Below are 20,939 nucleotides of genomic sequence, written 5' to 3'. Positions count from 1 at the left end.
CTTATCACAACCTAAAAGCATTTACAGGAGACAATACAAATGTACTTATAAGAACTTTTCCAGAATGCACAGAGGTTTTTGAGGAATGTGCAGTATGCACGAAGAAAACGCAGTGATGCAGAGGACAATATACACAACTTACGTGGGCCATGAATTGAACTTGAAGTGCCTTCCAGTTGCTATTATTGCGTCTGGTTAGTATTTCCAGTTAAGATCCCCGGTAATTTGAGAGGTGGGTGTGCTGCAATATTCTTAAAACATTGAGGCTTTGAGGAGGTATGACTCATTGGCCCACAGCTGTCTGAGGGCTTTTTGAACTTCACCATAAGATGCTGTATCTCTCTTGGGAAACAGTCAACTCAGAATTTTAAATTTCCAAGGGCAGTTCTTCAAGGTTTTTTTACTTTACTCCTAAAATTTCATTCCCATATTCCTATTTAAGATCTTTATTTAAGACTTCAGTAGTTGTTCCTGAAAGCCTTTCTAAATAAAAATTTGTAACTTCTAGAAAAGTCCAATTTTTTCTCCCTAGTAAAGGACAGGAATATAACTATTCCCATTCCATTTTCTTTAGGTGAGTGAGACACAGGAGTCACTGTTAAGGCTATATTATTTTTTGGGGGGGGGAACTAGAGGGCAAAGGCAGAAGGGATTTTAGACACCTCAGATATTATGTAGATGAACAAATATACAATTTGGACTGAAAAACTGTCAAGCACAGGTACTAAACAGCTGAATGTGGCACAAACTTGATCAAATGGAGAGCCCTACCACATTAGTCTGCCAGATTTCAGCCACACAAATACAAGATCCACTAGAGGCAGAAAAATGCATGAAAAAAAAAACTCATTTTATTAGGATTGTGTGACGCTAGCTACTAAAACGTTTTGAGGTGCTTCCATAGCAAAATATAGCGGACACACAGGTTGCAGTTGTTACACATGGTGCCTAGGGTATTGAACCAATTTCCATCTCACAGTAATCTCATTAACAGGAGATCCCAAAACAGTGCGAAAAAAGTGTGAGAAAAAACCCACCTCTCTCTTACAACCATGTTAAACACAGAGATGATCAGCAATGCTGGACAGGTGGTTTATCAGCTTTCTTGATTATGTCACATGGCAATGAAATCAACATCATCTAAAGAAATGCAAGCATTCTTGGCTGAATTAACACCGAAGCCACGTAATTCTGCAGCATATGTGGAAACTCTTCCTGAGCCACAAGCAGGAGGAGATGGCTGTGAGTCCTCACAGCCTGGAAGTTCAGGCAACCATATTCTGGTTGATTGCTAGTTGATGAAAAGCTTGAGAGCCAGCAATGTGCGCTTGCAGCCCAGAAGGCCAAATGTATCCTGGGCTGCATCAAAAGAACCGTGGCCAGTAGGGTACAGCAAGTGATTCTGCACCTCTGTTCCAGTCTTGTGAGACCTCACCTGGAATATTGTGTCCAGTTCTGGAACGCTCAACGTAAGGATACGGAACTGTTGGAATGGGTCCAGACGAGGGCTACAAAGATGATCAGAGGTCTGGAGCACCTTCCATATGAGGACAAGCTGAGAGAGTTGGGGTAGTTCAGCCTGGAGAAGGCTCCAAGGAGACCTTACAGAGACCTTCCAGTAACTGAAGGGGCTTACGGAAAGCTGGGGAGGGACTGTTTACAGAGGTTTGTAGTGATAGGACGAGGGGCTATGGGTATAAACTGGAGAGGGGCAGATTCAAACTAGACATAGGGAAGAATTTCTTCACAGTGAGGGTGGTGAGGCACTGGCACAGGTTGCCCAGGGAAGCTGTGGATGCCCCATCCCTGAAGCATCCAGGGGCCTTGAGCAGCCTGATTCCATGGGAGGTGTCCCTGCCCATGGCAGGGGGGTTGGAACTGGATGATCTTTAAGATCCCTTCCAACCCAAACCATTCTATGATTCTTCCGTGTTTTGCTGCAGACTGCTCTCCTCGCTGTGCATCTGCCTCAGGCAGCCTTGCACGATTTTCGGCCGTTTCACAAAGCTCTTTATTTTTGAAAGCTGTTCATTCCCACCGAAGCTGTTAGAACAACCCGGCAGTTTTATCTGGACCGCGGCGCTCCAGGCTGTTCCACGTGACCCCCGCCTATCCCGGCGCAGAGACGCGGTTTCCCGCAGCGCCCCGCCCTGCGCGCTCCGCCGGGGGCGGGGCCGGCGCGCTGCGCGGCCTCGGAGGAGCTCGGTGGCGGCGGCGCTTCGGGTCGGAGCGAGGTGTGATGGGACGCCCGCGCGCGCGGAGGGACGGGGGGGCGCGGGGGGGGGGGGGGGGACGGGACGCGGGGACTGTCACTCAGCGGGACGCGGCGGCTGCGGAGGCGCCGGCTCGCTCCCCCTCCCCCCAACTGGTAGCGCGGGCGGGGCGAGTGCGCAGGGGCTGCGCATGCGCGCGAGGCGAAGGCTGCCCGGAGAGGCGGGGCGTGTGGGGGAGGGGGCTGGGAATAGTGGAGTCTTGGGAGTGGGGAAGATCGGAGTCATGAGAGCTGTGGAAGCCGGACTGTGGGAACCTCGTGAGGTTCAAAAAGGCCAAGTGCGAGGTCCTACACCTGGATCGGGGCAATCCCCGGTTTCACTACAGGATGGGAGGTGACGTGCTTGGGAGCAGCCCTTCAGAGAAGGACTTGGGGGTGCTGGTTAATGAGAAGCTCAACATGAGCCGGCAGCGTGCTCTCACAGCCCAGGCGGCCAACCCTGTCCTGGGCTGCAGCAAAAGAAGAGTGGTCAGCAGGTCGAGGGAGGGGATTCTGCCCCACTATTCCTCTCTTGTGAGACCTCATCTGGAGTATTGTGTCCAGTTCTGGAACGCTCAGCGTAAGAAGGACATGGAGATGTTGCAACGGGTCCAGAGGAGGGCTACAAAGATGATCAGAGGGCTGGAGCGCCTCCCATACGAGGACAGGCTGAGAGAGTTGGGGCTGTTCAGCTTGGAGAAGAGAACGCTCTGAGGAGGTCTTATAGCGACCTTCCAGTACCTGAAGGGGCTACAGGAAAGCTGGGGATGGGCTGTTGACAAAGGGTTGTAGTGATAGGACTACAGCCAATGGGTATAAACTGGAGAGGGGCAGATTTGGTCTGGACATAAGGAGGAATTTCTTCAGTTTGAGAGTGTGAGGCCCTGGCACAGGTTGCCCAGGGAAGTTGTGGCTGCCCCATCCCTGGAGGTGTTCAAGGCCAGGCTGGATGGAGCTTTGGGCAGCCTGATCCAGTGGGACGTGTCCCTGCCCATGGCAGGGTTTTGGAACTAAATGATATTTAAGGTCCCTTCCAACCCAAACCATTCTATGATTCTATGATCATCAAGCCCAAACATACCTGTCTACTACTAAATCATATCCCCAAGCACATCATCTGCTCATATTTTAAACAGCTCCAAGGGTGACAACTCAACTGTCTCCCTGGGCAGCCCATGCCAGTGCCCAGTAACTTGCTTAGGCCTGCATGCACATTCGTGTCCTGTGGAGATACAGGGTGCTGTGATTCCTCCAGATGGCATGGTGCACATGAGTTTTATCCAGGGGAATAAACAGAGCGGCTGTGGGTGTAGGTAGACACACACATGCACATCAGGGGCAATGGAGCAGTCTCCACGGAAGGTACACATGCACTTCTGCATATTGGACATGCGAGAGGGACTAGGAATATAGAAGACCAGAAGACCAAAACAAGTAGAGGTTAATTATTTCAAGTAGTCCTTCGTGGGCACCATTTTGTGTCTTCTCCTTTCTAATGAAGATTACTAGTTCCAGCAAGACAAAAGAGATAGACCTTGGAATAGAAAGATCCTAAACTAGAGAAGGCTGTGTAGACCAAACACGGTATATTGTCAGACACCTAGAAACTAACAGGCAATTCTTAGCCATTAATTACTTAAGGCTTTCAGTAAACGGTTCTGAAAATAGGTTATTAGCCTGCAGAACCTGTTAATAAATTCTAGAATTGTAGCAGCAACAAACTAAAAATTCTATAGCTAGGACATTACAGCTCTGCTTGAAGGAATGTACTATTAATGGTAGAAAGGACTTTGCCATTACTTGTTGACAGTGAATGCTGTCTGAAAATAGAGCATTAATTTTGCATTTACAGGCTCAGAATAGGTTGGAGTCAGGATATGATCCAATCTTAGTTTTAAACTGTGATGTAGAAATCACAGAATCACAAGGTTGGAAAGGACCCATTGGATCATCAAGTCCAACCATTCCTAACACTCCCTAAACCATGTCCCTCAGCACTTCATCCACCCGTTCCTTAAACGCCTCCAGGGAAGGTGACTCCACCACCTCCCTGGGCAGCCTGTTCCAGTGCACAATGACTCTTTCTGTGAAGAATTTTTTTCTGATATCCAACCTGAACCTCCCCTGACGGAGCTTCAGGCCATTCCCTCTTGTCCTGTCCCCTGTCACTTGGGAGAAGAGGCCAGCTCCCTCCTCTCCACAACCTCCTTTCAGGTAGTTGTAGAGAGTAATAAGGTCTCCCCTCAGCCTCCTCTTCTCCAGGCTAAACAACCCCAGCTCTCTCAGCCGCTCCTCATACGACTTGTTCTCCAAATGCAGCAATCACATTTCCTTAGAAGTTATTATTCAACGTAAGCTGAAAAACAATAAGTTGGTTTAGTGGTGAATTCCCATATGTAGTTCACACTTACATTGGATTGTGATCAGTCTTTTTGCCAAAGTACATATTTTTGTTTTTCAGAAAAATGTGTTAAAACTGAGAGTAGTAGAAAAATAGACTGCACCGAAGCTTGCGTGCAGCTTACTTGGAATTTTTGAAATTTGTTGAAATTTTTGTGTTACAGAGGTTTAAGGCAGTACTAGTTCTGCTTTGGGTCTTACTGCAACCTAATGTTAACAAAAGTTGAATTGCACAAACATCATGAATTGGTTTTGCATCTAATCAGTTCTTATGCTTTTGAAGTATCTCCACACCTACCTCTCTAACAAGAGACTGTTATTCCAAGTGTAGTTAAATGTTATCTGTATGTCGAGAATCTAGCAATTCAGTTCTGGTAGATCTGTAGTTATGGTGAACCCTGAGATGGGGTTTCTGGTTTGGGTTTTTTTCAATTTACAGACTAAGGGGTTTAGGAGATGGTATTTTCTGGATTTGGTTTGAAAGGTTCTGGATTTTAGACACTATTTGAAGATCAAGTAGGACAGAGAACTATTCTGCTTCTTAAAAGCACGCTTTCCATAAATTAAAAGATAACTGCTTTGTCAGAAGAGAAGTGATGTTTCTAGGTTGGGCAGGTAATTTGGAGTAAGCAGAGTCTGAGTAAGCTTACTTTGTCCCTTCCGTATTCTGTGCCCTTTTACTTTGGCTTCTCAGCTGATATAGCATAGAATATGTATGCAGCAGTGGCTGACTTGAAGACTCTCCTGAGCTGTTTGCTTCTAACTACACTAACATTATTCATGCAGTTTCAAAGACAAGCTTATAAGGATGTCATAAGTAGCCTTCGCATCTTGAATAGGATCTTATTTGAATTAGTTGCTGGTTTTACATCTGCAATGACGGGATGCCCTGCTCAGAACCATCTCCAAAAAAGAGGTTGTTTTAGAAATGAGAAAGCAGTGGTTCTGTTAGATCTGAATCTAGCTAATGTAGTTTCTAATTTCACTCAGTGATACAGGATAACATCCTCTCTGACCTACTTTTATACAGCATATAAAATCCTGCGAAGTATTTTCTACAGTTTCATGGTAAGGTGCTGATTTTCTTGCATACATTTAAACTATTTCAAGCCTCTTGGACAAAAAGATAGACAAGATTACATTAAAAGAGCTATCACATGTGCTCATAACTGCAGATGTTTTCAGCATGAGGAAGTAATTAATTTGCCTGAAGGATTATTTAAGTCCTATAAGGACTCTTTAAAAATGTAAAACAGTAACTAACATACTACTTTTGAAGTAAGGTTCAAATGTAAATGCAAATGAAAGGCTCAATGTGAACAAAATAATATCTTTTACTTTATAGTTGACTCCATAGAACTCAGCTTAATTTGTCATGGCAGTAGTCAAATTCTGAAGTTCCAGGCTGTATCTGTTCTACTGAAGTTGGTTGCCATGGCCATAGCTGCTTTGCTTAAGTAAATGAGAAATGCCATTTCTTATGAGAATGGTTGTGGCAGCTGTATTTCGGTTTCATTCTGAAAGGCAGTGTAAACTAATCTCTCAGAGATCATGGTTTGAAGATAAACTAGAAAAACATTACTGCTAGTCCTAGTTTTGCAGAGCCATAATGGATTGCAAGTGGAGACTAGAAATGTGTCTTGCTTTTGACAACTTCTGGTAGATTCCTAATCACCCTAACATGACTAATGTACCAAAACATTGTTTCATTATGTGTGGTAAAAACGAGACAGTGTTTTTAACAATGGTAATAGGGAAATCTTTGAAAATTTGCTGAATTTTCTTAGTTCCATAAGAGTGGGATGTCACAATAGCCTTTCTTTTGAAAATATACTGGGGAAAAAAAAAGGTAATATAAGAGGAGCATGAAATTGGTTGTCAATATTGCCCTGCTTGTATAGCAGCTTCTCAGAGAGAGCTTCTCTAGCTGTCAAAACCAGGAGAGAGACTGATACTGCTCTGAGTAAGAGATGAGCGATCATTGTGCATTAGTCTGGAAAAAGTTTACTTGCCGTTGAACTGGAGTAAAAATCTAACATAAAGTTAGATTTCATACCAAAAGGGTGGCACTTAGTTAAAATCCAGTTATTTTCAGAAAGAGAACAACAAAAAACTTAAAAGCAGCTGGTCTGATGCCCTCTGCTACCAACTTATTACTTTCGGTTTGGGAGGAGAGGAAATTTGGGTTATCTGTGGGGACTTATTGATGCATCCTTTCTAATAGGCTTTTCTTTTTCTCTAAAATATTTTTTTTTCAATTGCTAGATTTGGAAAAAAAACCCAACACAATAAAAAGAGCAAGGCTGAATGGTAAAAAGAGGGTAAACATTAAAAATCATTGTAAAATTGGATTAGAGAAAATATCTTATAATAGCAACTGTTGATGTTGCTTGTAAAAATACTAAGTTTCTATGGCATTTAAATTGTCAGACCTCCACTTTATTTAATAGCCTTCAAATTGCCTGATGATAATCATCCTTATTTATTCCCTTGTCACCAAAAGTTATTGTTTTATTGTAACCAAATATTGTATTATTGAGTATCTTTATGTACTTTGGCTGCAAAATAGTAAGGAGGGGTTTAGAAGTCAATGTTTAACTCACTTTATCTCACCAAAGTGTGTTTAACAGATCTGTAAACTGACTTGGGAAGAAACTTTCTCCTTTTGTTCAGAGTCTGTCAGTGGATGTATCTTTTAGCAGTTTGTTCTGTTACATGGTTTTGGAATATGAGATATTTTTTCTTTCACTTACTAAGTATTTTTTCAACTTATGCAGAAGTTTCAGTCTAAGCCAGAAAAAGTCATTTTACTGTTTTATTATGGTTGAACTTCATAATACTTAAGTTTTGTTTATATAGATTTTTTAATATATTATTTACAGAAATAGACACAGTAACATTAAGTGAGTTTTAACTTCTTTAAAATCTTCTAATGATAGGTACTGTAAGGTATCAGTTACCTGTTATCAATGACTGAGTTAGTACTTGTCCACGATTCTGGGCTGCACTTGTGTATGCTGTTCATGAAGTCTATAATTTACTCTCTATAAAGATTATTATTAATGCTGCTACTTTTTTTTCCTATTATTTCAGGAAGTGTATTTCAAGAATCTTTCAAAACAGAAACAAAAGGAAATCATGGAGAAGAATGGAAACAATCACAAACTTCGTGTTTGTGTTGCTACTTGCAACCGTGCTGATTATTCAAAATTAGCTCCCATTATGTTTGGTATTAAGGCAGAACCACAGTTCTTTGAGCTTGATGTTGTAGTGCTTGGTTCTCATCTGATTGATGATTACGGGTAAGGTGAATTTTTGTATCTCTGCCAGTCTGTTCCTGGGGTATTAGTGATTACATCACACATGTTAGGTAAAAAAATCCTTGTCATCATGAATGTACACAACAAGATTTTAGATATATTTTTTTCAGATTTTACTTCGTTTTGCAGCTCCTTCTGAGATTGTGTATTTCTGGGTTTTTTCAACCAGTCTTGGAATTCTAGAAAGTTTTCTGTAGGTGCCGTAATTGAGATCTCCCATGGGATCACAGCCTATAGGAAGTGAGAAACTAAAATAATTTATATTTCTGTAGGAATCTAGAATGAAAATGTGCTACAGTTTTAAGTTTTCACAGAGAAAAAATAATCTTCAGTCATTGTTTAGTCCCATGTCACATGGAATATTTTAGTTCTTGCAGGATTATTCAGGAAAGGAAGTGTGACTGTCTTTTTCTGTTAAAATGAATAGCCAATAGGTACATTAGGTATGGTTTGGCAGGAGCCATTAGAGTCCCCTGCATAAAGTTCTGAAAGTAAGCAGTCAGATAATCTGACTGGGAGAATGGAATGTCTTGGTTCAAATCCCTTCCTTTGGAAGGACTTTGTCCTGGGAGAATACTATCCTATTTGCTGAGCAAAAGGCAGGAGTCTTGCTTGGGTTGTAGTGGTTGGTTGCTGTTGCTCAGGGCGTGTTTATACACGTGATACAACTCAAATACAGATTCTGAAAAGTGGATGCTAGCTGCAAGATGTTTCCCTTGGACATACAAGCCTCAGCTTTGCATCACATCTCTTGTATTTATCCATTTATCCAGCAAAGTCCATATATTGGTGAGGAGTCAACATACCTTTCCGGAAAGGAAATTATGCTGTATCTGTTTTCTGAAAAGCTCTTCAAACACATGAACAAACAGTTTGATTTTTGTGGGTTCCCAGAACACATTTAGCAAGGCTTTCCATTCAAGCTGTCTAGAAGAACTTGGTGCTTAGAATATGAGGGAAGATCTTTGTGTGGATGAGAATATTCTGTTAAAATCTTAAAAACTAGTTTCTTCAATGTAGGGGGTGTGATAAGCAGGCCTTTGTTCAACCCGGTAGAGTTATTCTAATATGCAGTTATTTTGTAAAGCTAAAACTAAGTTGTATTTACTCTCACCCTTTTCCTTCTACCTCCAGTAATACCTATCGTATGATTGAACAAGATGACTTTGATATTCATACAAGATTGCACACCATTGTGAGAGGGGAGGATGAGGCAGCTATGGTTGAGTCAGTGGGCCTTGCGTTAGTCAAGTTACCAGATGTCCTGAACCGCCTGAAACCTGACATCATGATAGTTCATGGGGACAGATTTGATGCTTTGGCCCTGGCCACATCTGCAGCCCTGATGAATATTCGCATTCTTCACATTGAAGGTGGGGAAGTCAGTGGGACCATTGATGACTCTATCAGACATGCTATAACCAAACTGGCCCATTACCATGTGTGCTGCACAAGGAGTGCAGAGCAGCATTTGATAGCCATGTGTGAAGACCATGACCGCATCCTTTTAGCAGGCTGTCCCTCATATGACAAGCTTCTCTCTGCCAAAAATAAGGACTACATGAGTATTATACGCGTGTGGCTAGGTAAGCAGTCCACTTTCTTATGTTTTTCATATGACTTTTAACACTAGACAAACTCAGTAACTATGTTATCCGCATGGAATCTGTTGACCAGTGGCTACAAGAAAATTACAGGAAAAAAACAATGCACTTCTTGTTATTAAGTTTAAGTCTGCTTATTTGGAGATTATTATCAAGCATTAACCTGTTTCTTCTCAAAAAAAACTAGTATATTTATCTAGAATTTCTTTCATTTTACATTTTCTTTTTCCTTTCCTCTGAGTTCTACTATGTATAGCTGAAAAACTACAAACTTGTCTTAGTAAACGTGTCTGATCCTTCTGCCAAGGGCTCCTTAAACGGGTAATTTCTCTGAGCTGAAAAATTTAAAAACTGAACAGTCTTATATCAACAGTTATTTTGGTGTAAAGGATATATTTAAATGGAATCAGAGCTGTTCAGAGCTAATCTAAAAAAAAAGTCAGAGAGAAATTATATATTATATTATATTATATTATATTATATTATATTATATTATATTTTGAGGAATGCACTGCAACAGGACAAGATGTGCCAAAAGCTTTCTGTGTTTCATATTTATTTACTTACAAATAAATCCTGTAAGCAATGGGGTTTGCTTTTCATCTGTGACAGAGCAATCTTTTATAAGGCACATTAACCTGTGTAGTTGGAAACTGGAATCTTCTTAGATCAGTAGATGAATATTTTGCAGATAAACTTTTTTATCAAATGTACCGAAACAACTGACTTTTTTAAAGCAATGGGGTTGAAGTCTTTGCCCAAGGATGGAGAACTGTCAGAAAATTTGTGCAGTTTCAGGGCTTTCATGTTATCCCAAATTTGCAATGGTGTGAGAACAAGCTCTAGACCCTGGTATAGTCTTGCAAAGCTTTAGATGTAGGCCTGCAATATCAGTTGTCTGGGGTTTAGGTAGTGGTGTCTAAAGCTATAAGACTTGTTTAGAAATGCAAATAACAATCTAAATCCTCCTGATTCTCCCTTGAGTTATGTTGTAGCATTGAAATTTATGTGTTCTATATCCAATCAGTGCACTGACTGTTCAGGCTTTCACAGTGGTAGCTTCAAAAGTATGTCCTCCTTTCCTCTTACTATTCTATGCTATTAAAAAAACTTTTCTTTGGCTCCATTTGGACAGGTGAAGATGTCAAAACCAGAGATTATATAGTTGCTCTGCAACATCCTGTAACCACAGATATTAAACATTCCATAAAGATGTTTGAACTGACACTAGATGCACTCATCTCCTTCAACAAAAGAACACTTGTTCTATTTCCTAATGTGGATGCAGGTGAGTAAAATACCTTCCAAGACAGAGAGATATGTAACAGATTGTATTTAAAGCGCACATTGGTTCTTATGGAATGCTTTTATCCCAGAACCTCTAACCAGATGGAAATAGCTGGTTAATCTCATCCTAAGGTGTGCATCTGCTGCAGCTCTATGTTCACGTTACTTGAGAACATTTCAGCTTTTCAGCATGGGGAGGAAGATGAAGATGATGTGACATGTAGAAGCAATATTAGTGCTTTTCAGTTAAACAAAAACTATAAAAAGATTATTGCAGTGGATCTTAGGATCAAACTTGGGCTTAGATGCCCAGCTTTGCAGCTTACACAAAGTAATAACTCAGAACTGACAATTCAAAGAATAGCTGTTCGCTTTTTTCCATGGTTGGAAAAACGTTACCAATAGAAATTTTAGTTTAACAGTAGAATTTGAATCATTTATTTGATCTCTTGTTTTTCTATAGGAAGCAAAGAGATGGTTCGGGTGATGCGGAAGAAGGGCATTGAACACCACCCCAATTTTCGGGCAGTAAAGCATGTCCCATTTGATCAGTTCATTCAGCTAGTTGCTCATGCTGGTTGTATGATTGGTAACAGCAGTTGTGGTGTCAGAGAGGTGGGAGCGTTTGGTACACCTGTTATCAATCTGGGGACACGTCAGACAGGAAGAGAAACAGGTACATGTTTGCTTAAGTACTTCAATTTCCTTGTGGTTCTGAGTGTTTTTATGTTGCATGGAATAAAGGCAAATGAATGCTTGACTGAGAACATCTTGCAGAATCAATGAAACATGATTTTTGATACATATTAAAGCCTTGCTGGTTATCATATTAAAACCTTGCTGGTTATTCCTGTATCATGTTAGTGCTGCTTCTGTGTTTTACATAAGAGAATGAGGCTTCTATCTATAGACAAGTTAAAATATATCTTCCTTTGCAGTGGATTCCATTTAGCAGAATAGGACGAATTAATTTTCTTTATAGCTAGTTGAATGTATGACGTATTAAAATTTCACTCTATAAAAATCTCTTCACCGCTTCAGAAAATAACTATATTGTGGTATTTCACAGATAGGCAGGTATGACACAGATAGCCATTTACACCCTGTCTTCATTTGTGCATTTTAGATTTAATAATAGAATTCTGTTGAAGGCTAATATTATACTCTAGTGTTTTCTGATGCATGACAGCATATCATAGAAGTCACAGCGGCTTTATTGGAAGCAAGGGGAGGCACATAAATGATGAAGAGTGATGCTGATCTGGCTAGAGTCTTTCCTGCTCAGAGGAAACAAAAATAATTATTTCTTTGTTTCTAAAGCAGTTTTTATCCTCTAACGTAATTTGAGGAGCTGACCTGTGTTATTTTTGTCATCTAGGTGAAAATGTTCTTCATGTTCGTGATGCTGATACACAGGATAAGATTCTGCATGCTCTACAGCTTCAGTTTGGTAAACAGTATCCATGGTAAGTACATCCACCTTGCTTCATTGGAGGGGATGTTAAAGCAGTAGAGTGAAAGATACTGAGGTTCTTCATCATGTTCGATTAGAGTGCTTTTAATGCACTAGTTTGAGGTTATAATTATTTTTCATTTCACATGCCTCATTCAGAATCATATTGCAATGTCTGGTATGCAGTTTAGTATTTATAGACCAAAATGTTGGTGTTTGTTTTCATACAACTAGTAATCTACATTGAACAGAAAGACAAAATTCATATATTAGCTTAGACTAGCATGATTAAGAGCGCTTGTTCCACTGGAATAGCATAGGGGAGAACATTCTGTCTAGCTACCTCAGACTTGTGCCTGAAGGACCCACTAAATAGTTGTTGACCTCAGGCACTGTATATAGAGAGTTCTGAGTGCAGGCTTCCAAGGGAGCTGCAGGATTACATCAAGATGCTTTTTATTATTCTTCAGCCATATAGTATTGACCCTCAGTTCTTTAATGTAACAGTTCTTAGAAACTTCAAGAGATAATATGTATCTAATTAAGGACAAGAATCAGAAGGTTCTTATTTCCTTAAGAACCTCAGTAGATTAATAAAACTGAATTCTGTAATACCAAGTGTCTGACACCACATATGATGATATTTTAAAACTAGACTTACATGTTGCAAACTGACATCAGTGTACTGTTTATTATTACATAATTGTCATCTGATAAGTAGTACCTTGTCTGGACGTGTAGCACATATGTAAAGTTTCCATAGTTTTAGAGCTTTATTTTGTGGATATTTTCATTAAACTCCTAATCTTTTTTTTTTATTTATTTATTTGCATCATTTGCTTTCCAGTTTTCTGCATCCCATGTTTCGTATTCCAAAGTGGACCTAATGCCCAACTTGCACAATCTGTTGTGTGATCTTCAAACTACTTATGCTATCTACCATATCCTATGACAGACTTGAGTAGTGTAAGCTGCAGTAGCCATGTCATAATTTTGTAAATGACACAGTGTCAGTGTTACAGCCTTCTGTCTTTTAAAGAACTGTATAGATGTTTTTATAAATTAAATTGATTTTTTTAATATATTATAGCTCAAAAATATATGGAGATGGTAATGCTGTTCCAAGGATTTTGAAGTTCCTCAAATCTATTAACCTCAAAGAGCCATTGCAAAAGAAATTCTGTTTTCCTCCTGTCAAAGATAATATCTCTCAAGATATTGACCATATTCTAGAGACACAGAGTGCTCTGGCTGTGGATCTAGGCGGAACAAATCTCCGAGTAGCAATTGTCAGTATGAAGGTAAATATTCTGCTGTGCTTTTAGATATTCTGCAAACTCCATTGGACTTTGTAGTTCTGTTTTTGCACTGGGGATATGGGCTTATGATGCAAAAGAGCTCCAAAACTGCAATTTTCCAAAACTGAAAATGCATTTCTACTGGCTTTTGCTGTTGAGGGGTAAAGTAGATTTTTCATCGTTTGTTGCACCTCTCCTACAGTCTTAATACAATTTGCCTGCTGGTTTGCTATTATAAGTCTGCTGTTAAACTATCAAAGCCTATATGCTGGTGCTTGGTCTGAGCTGCTGTCCCTCTATGGTGAGTCATACAGCCCTTGAAGAACAGTTTAACTTTCAAATGCGTTGGTTCCCCATAAAAGGTGCCTTGGTTCATCCTGTAACATTTTGTATGTCAAGCGAAAAAGGGGAAGGCTCCAAGAGCAGTTTTTTTACTTCCCAGCTCCATTATACAGCCACGTAATGAACACACACAACCACTTTGAGCAGCAGCCAACATCTGTAGCAAAGCAATTTACTGAGAAAGAGAGATGGGTTCATGGTGAGTGGTTTCAGGATACAGAATTTTGCATCTCTTGTACCGAGAGAAGAACAGCCAGTAATTATAAATTCTCAGTATCTTCCTGCATAGAAGTGTAATCAGTAAGACAATGCCATGCCTCAGCTGGAGCAGTGTTCACTGTAATACAATCACACTACAGAGATGTAGACTAATGGGAGAGAGAATCACAAGAAAAATGATTATAATTACTACAGATATAGAAGAGGGAGAAGTTGAACAAACTAGAATTGTTTAATCTATAGAAGAGGAAACTGACTGTGAACAAAAGGAAAAAAAAAATCCTTCAGGTATGTTGAAGCGACTTCCATGAAAGGGAAAATCAAATTCACTTGTGCATGAACAAGTACTAAAGTATTAAAACAGTAGAAGGGAAAATTATTTTGAAGTTTTTCTTATTATCGAGCTTAGCTGTCAATGGAAGAGAAGGCTGGAATAGATAGTCTGGAAGGGTGTGGTGTCTTCGTTGCCAAAATAGTAGGAACTGGCTAAATAGGTGTCTTTAAAACAGCTGAATTATTGTTTGTTGACCTTGCACTGGAAAAGGGTGGTGGATTTGAGTTTTACGACTTTCTAAAATTCCTACAAAGGTTTTTGGTTTAGTTTCTTTTTCAGTTGTGTTAATTTGTCCTTTGAAATATGAAGAGAGGGGTTTGATAGCAAGTAGAATTTGATACATATCCTAGATCTTATAGAGACTTAAAACACTGAGTTTTGAGTCTGAAATGCCTCTTTTCCTGTAAAAGTAACCCATTTGAAGTAGGCTTCAAGTTAAAGCTTGCAAAGGCTGTATGGAGAGACATTCACGTTAAGGGATACTGTGTTATTTAATGGTCTCCATGCTTAGAATGTCTTCAACCCATTTCTCTGGTAATGGCACAGTAAGAAACTTTTCTTTGTGTCTTTCAGAGCACTAATAAGTGTATTTTAAATGTTTGACAGCTAACTTAGAAAAATGAAAGTTGATACTTGGCAAACATAAAACATAACAAAAACTGAAGTCTCAAAAAACAGCAAGTGAGGCTACCAAAATGGCATCAGTATCCATCTGGCACCAGATCACTTGCAAAGGCCTCGTATAATGAAACAAGTAAATACACTCATGACCATCAGCTGATTATCCACATCAATGAAAAAAACACAAAACTTCTGTTTGAAGTTGCGAGTTTCAATTACTCGGTGATGGTGTAAAAACAGTTAAAAGAATTCTTATTTAGGTTGATAAATGAAAGGATAGTTAGGATTGAAGAACTGTAACTCATTTAGACACCCATGTTCCTGTTCAGAGGGGAAAAAAACATGTAAAAATCCTGACTTCTACAGCACTTCAAAGATGTGAATAAAACTCATGTTGACAAGTATTTGGCCTTAGAATAAAAGAGAAGACAACAGTACTGGACAGTTGCTTCTGCTGTTACACTGCGTGTTGCAGATAAGTTAGACACAGAACCCAGTAAAAAAAGTACGTTGCCTGCAGAAAGATGAAGGGCTATGTAAATTGACCTGATACGGTACAGAAGTTTTGCATTCATTTAGAAGGAGAAGATGTCTGGCGATCTTTAAGGTCATAAAGAAAACTTTTTAAAGTATAATTTTTTAGAAGTAAAATCGACACCACACTTCTTTCCTGTTTGTGCTGGCAAAAAAAAAAAAAAAATCCTGTCTATTTTGCGGAGTGTATCTTGAGGTGGCATTTAAGAAATTTTAAATGTTACCAAGTCAGAGCAAAAAAGATCAGACTTCCGTAACAAAATTTATAGAACAGATGTAAGCATTTAAGAGGAAATTGCAGAGCTGAAGGTGGTGTTTTCTGTTCATGAATTAGATAACTGAGTTTTCAAAAGCTCCTTTTAAAAGCTGTTGTGTCTTCTGATATTGTTGGCTGCAGCCTTGTCTTCCAAAATAGTTTCTGTGATGCTGAAATGGTGGGATCTATATTAAACACAGAATTTTGTTATTTTGGCAACAGTTATTCAGCTATATTGTATATAGACTGTTACTCCTTTTTTGCTTAGCTGTATTAATGCACTGCTGCTTGCGTAGTAGAGTACTGAGAGTACAACAGAGGATGACATTGCTAAGCAGCATATCTTCTGCAGTTTCCTGGCTTAATTCTGCAAGATTAACATTACATTAAGATTAGGCATGTATAATGAATGTTTTCATTACGACTGTATGACTAGGGCTGAAAATAATACCTTCCTCCTGAACCCTCCCTCCCCAAACATACATCACAGTAGATGACGTTCAAGAAATATTCCAAGTGACTCAAGCATAATTGCTTAGAAGCAAAGTTATTTATGAAAGGACAGTAAATTTTGCATTGAAACTTGTAGTATTTCTTTCTGGCTGACTCTTCTGCTGGTAAAACAGCATTGTTTGTGACACCACACAAAACTTTCATGTTGTTAAATTGGAAACATTTTATTCTTCAAGCACTAGGGGTTTTCTATCATTTTAGCAATTGTTCCTCTCTTACTCGTTTAACACTTTGTATTATTGAGCCTAAGTGCATTGCTATATCACTGTTCATTCCTAACAACAATTCCAGTAGCTCCTGTGATAATTCTTACACAATCCATGTATTCTGTAAAATTGTGTATTTTATTTCAGACAGGGGAAGCTGATTACAGATGCAGAATGTAATGCCTGATCTTGCAAATCTGTCCCTCAGAATTGTCGGGAATCTTTCACAAAAGAGAGTATAGGACCAAGGTCTAAGGCATGCACGTGTATTTTTTTTCAAAAGGGAAAAGTTATGACTCTTTATTTTTAAGTTGACCTGTAGTTTAAATTTAAGAGAGGTTTCATGATGAAGTACATTTCTGTTGGGTATGTTTTGTTGTGTGTAATTTCTAGGGTGAAATAGTTAAGAAGTATACACAGCTCAACCCTAAAACTTACGAAGACAGACTGGAATTAATTCTAAAGATGTGCATAGAGGCTGCATCAGAGGCAGTAAATGTGAACTGCAGAATTTTGGGAGTAGGTAAGTTAACAAATACTACTTGTCTTTTCATCTAAGTTTTTCAACGTGAAATGAAGTCACTACTGATTAATCTACAACACCTTTCTAAAATGGATTTTGTATATTTATTCTTAACACAATTCTTAAAATTACTGTGAAAATGAGAAGCTGACCATAAAGACAAGTTGCCTGAATCTGTAACAACCATGAAAGCAATCTGCTGAGTTATATCTAAAATGAGTGGTATGTAGATTTTGTGGGTTTTGAAACTCCCTGCAGTCTCAGAATTGTGAGTCAGATGCTTGCTATATATATTGAAACAGCTCTTAAAATAACTACCAAGTTATTTCATGTTTCTTCTACTGTCTGTAATTTCTTTATGGCCAGGATCAACTGTGCAGCAGAATCCTTAGTTACACTATGGCAGACTAAAAAGGCTAAAATGTTAGACTAAATTTGCAGCTAACACAAACAAAAGCAGCCTTGTTAATAATGTCTGGCTTACTTACATTGTAGTAGAGTTTCAGATTAAACTATGTGTTTATACCAGACAGGACTTCTTCAGTTTAATGATGACTGGGTGCTTTGGTCTTGGATATTACAGTTCTTTATAAAGGTGTTGATTAATACGTCCTAGATTTAACTGGACAAAATAAAAGTAGTTTTCTCCAGACCAAAACGTACTTGAATCACACAGTAGGAAGAAAAAGTTAATTTGAACATCTTTTAAAAGTATTTTTCAAAACAATGTTAAGTACAAAAGGCATAAGAAGAAATACGTCAGGCCTTCATATCAAATCTTTCAGACTATCTGTTGGGTAGTAATACACATGACTTAACCACCCAGATTGTTGACTTTGTTCAAATGCTAAATCTTTGAAAGCCTCGTAGTTCCTGTAGAAAAGATGGTAAACTCTCCAGCAGTCACTTTTGCAAATTATCTAAGAAGAGTTTACAGCCAACTACATTTATTAGGATAATGAAAGCATAAAATGGTCTACAGAAGTTTATATATGGGAAAAAAAAAATCCTTTTATATGTCATTTTACAAGAATTACATTCCTGTTTATTCTTCAGCCCCCTTCCTTCTGTGACTCCTTACTCTTCCATTACTGAGGAATAAGGGGAAAAGTTGTGCTACTGAATAAGAAATTTCTTACCTGGCTATATTTGTTAGTTGTTCTTTGCCTCATTCAGGCTCATCCTTTCAATTAGAATACTAGCTGAAACTGAAAATCCTCCCTAGAGAATGACATACAATTCCTATAGAAATAAGTAACATATTAGATTCTCATCATTTCATTAAGGCTAATAATCATAAGATGAAAAGTTCCTATAATTTGTAGAAATTTTTTGCAAACCTGGTCAAGAAGGGCTGGACTTAATCCTGGACTCTACACTGGCCTTCTCCCAGCTATCATAGGTAAAAGTAACAGCTATTGGAAATTAATAAGGAGAGAGCTACTAACAGTAAGCAATGAAACAAAAGTGTTCTTTTAGTCCTATAAACTGCTGTCAGCACTCAAAGTGCTATCTACATGAGCATAATTTCAATTGAACTCCCATTAACACAAAACATGTTTACAGAGTGATTAAAAAGTAGGACTCTGGAAAAAAATAATAATTTTCAGCATCTTTTGTCTTAACAATCAAGTAAGTCTAGATTGCAATGCCTCTACATTTCAATTTTATTATTTTGGGTTGGTTTTTTTTTTAACAGAAAACAAAGCATTTGTATTACAAAGAGCTTTATGAAAATGAGGGAGGAGTAAACACTGTCAAGCCGAAAGAACACTAGCAGCTGTTACTGAATTTTTTTACTTCTACAAAACACAAGATCTATACACAGTTGTTACACAGAAGTACTTCTAAGAGCTATCTACTTACTGCTCTTAAGCAGTGTTTAAGTTATCTTTCTAGAACTGATACTGGAGAAAAGAGGATGAAGAGGAAGCTTCTGCTAATTCTCATAGTAATTTAAATCAATTACAGAAGTATGGCATTTAGAAAAAGTTGCTATGTTATACAAAGCTATTGCTGATCTAGCAACTAAGTATTAAATAAGTCTTCATAACAAACATTTGGTTCTTAAAATCCTAGGGAGACCTTCACAGATTGACATTGGGAATGTTCTTTCTATTAGGTACTTGATGACAGATTCTCAGATGATCTGTTCTTTACAAAGTGAGATTTTTGAGGGTCCTAAGGCTTTAATGTTCAGTTCAACTGCTTATCGTGTAGTTTTTGTGCTGTTTTCTATTGTAGTGTTAATCATGGGGCTCTTTTTTTTCCTGAACATCTTCAGGTAAGTGACACAATTATATAATCTCTGTACAAGAACAATAGATAAAATGTTCAAACTCTGTTGTCAGGAGCTAAATGCCTTCATAATAGAGTGGCCTGACAGAGTCCGTCAGCTTTGGAAGCCTCTCCAGCTAGGAAGACTGGTTTGGCTAATAGTGTCTATTATTAGCCATTATGCTGCTCAGAAGACAAATCTCTTAACACAGTCTTGATTTTTCTGGAAAACAGTGTATTTTTAAGTAGAAATTACTATTCAAAGTCCAGTGATTACTTTCAGTCATTCTAAAACTTCAGCAAATTTCAGGATATGTCTACCGTTCCAGGGTTTGAACAATTTATTTTCTTGAAGTGTTACACAGACTTCGTTTTGATTTTTCTCTCCTGTGTTTCTGGTACTTAGGTATTTCCACGGGAGGACGGGTAAACCCCCGAGAAGGAATTGTGCTTCACTCTACAAAACTCATTCAGGAGTGGAGCTCTGTGGATCTACGGACTCCAATATCTGATGCTTTGCACCTGCCAGTCTGGGTGGACAATGATGGAAACTGTGCTGCTCTTGCAGAGAGGAAATTTGGTCATGGAAAAGGAGTAGAAAATTTTGTAACACTCATTACTGGAACAGGTGAGCACGTTATAGTTCAGTAAAACGCAGTCAAAATACCAGCACCATCATTCAGAGACTCAGCTGATCTTAAAAGCATAAATACCACTACTGTGCCTGCAAAACCCTAATGTATTAGGTTGTCGAACAAAAAATAATTTTGCCAATATATCTGTTTTTTCAATTTATTCAGGCAAATTAAACTTTTTGCATAGTATAAGCTTATTGATAAAAGAAGTTCTGCTGATACAGCTATGCAGGTAAACATTTTTTTCCAAATAAGGAAAATCTGAGCAACTTTAGCTGGAATAATTTTGCTTTTTTCATCTTTATAGCTTGATTCTCTTCCAGCTGCAGTAATCAAGTTAGATCAGGATATCTAGAAGATAATCAACAGAACATGAGGTAGTGCTTCTTACACCTGAAATGCAAATGTAGGGTAATTTTTATCCTTTGTTAAGTATGCAGTCCTTTAGAATGTTGGCAGTAATAACTAGGTGATGCATCCCCACCCACGGTTTGGAAAGGAGCAGCAGAAGACTGCAGATTCAAGAGTCCTGGGTCTTTAGCACACAGGTTTAGCAATCTAAATATGGCATTAAAACATCTCTTCTGAAATCCAAAATTTTGAGGCCATTTGAAAGGTTAGTATGGTGCATAAAGAGTGTGACTCACAAGCATGAAAGATCTGTCATAGCAGTTCAGTACCATTGGTAGGCTTTTTAAGAAAGGAGAAGCATTATATATATTATATTGATACATCTATGAATAGGAGGGAGCTATGAGCTTGCTTATTAGGTGTGTCAAACAGAGAGGAGTTCTTCAATAACCAGTAATTTTTAGTTTCCAGTATAGAAGACCACAGATGCACATATTTTATCTTGTCTGTATTAG

At 38.7% G+C, this 20,939-nt stretch overlaps 1 protein-coding gene across 2 annotated transcripts in view; it reads left to right on the top strand.

Annotated features, from left to right (window-relative positions):
• The window catches only part of GNE (glucosamine (UDP-N-acetyl)-2-epimerase/N-acetylmannosamine kinase), a 31,602-nt gene that overhangs the window by 7,828 nt on the left and 2,835 nt on the right, over nucleotides 1-20,939 (top strand). Inside the window, exons 1-9 of one of the 2 annotated variants that reach the window (XM_054053395.1) lie at nucleotides 2,088-2,234; nucleotides 7,745-7,953; nucleotides 9,106-9,557; nucleotides 10,711-10,863; nucleotides 11,326-11,538; nucleotides 12,241-12,328; nucleotides 13,406-13,616; nucleotides 17,032-17,161; nucleotides 19,845-20,066. In XM_054053395.1, coding sequence (XP_053909370.1) covers nucleotides 7,790-7,953; nucleotides 9,106-9,557; nucleotides 10,711-10,863; nucleotides 11,326-11,538; nucleotides 12,241-12,328; nucleotides 13,406-13,616; nucleotides 17,032-17,161; nucleotides 19,845-20,066 — 1,633 coding nt within the window. In that variant the 5' untranslated portion in view covers nucleotides 2,088-2,234; nucleotides 7,745-7,789. Of the gene's footprint in view, nucleotides 1-2,087; nucleotides 2,235-7,744; nucleotides 7,954-9,105; nucleotides 9,558-10,710; nucleotides 10,864-11,325; nucleotides 11,539-12,240; nucleotides 12,329-13,405; nucleotides 13,617-17,031; nucleotides 17,162-19,844; nucleotides 20,067-20,939 lie in introns of those variants that run through there. The other variant, XM_054053394.1, reaches the window with a different exon arrangement.

Source organism: Cuculus canorus, chromosome Z (genome assembly GCF_017976375.1).
Source record: "Cuculus canorus isolate bCucCan1 chromosome Z, bCucCan1.pri, whole genome shotgun sequence".
NCBI lineage: Eukaryota > Metazoa > Chordata > Aves > Cuculiformes > Cuculidae > Cuculus > Cuculus canorus.
This window is presented reverse-complemented; position numbering and strand designations above follow the sequence as displayed.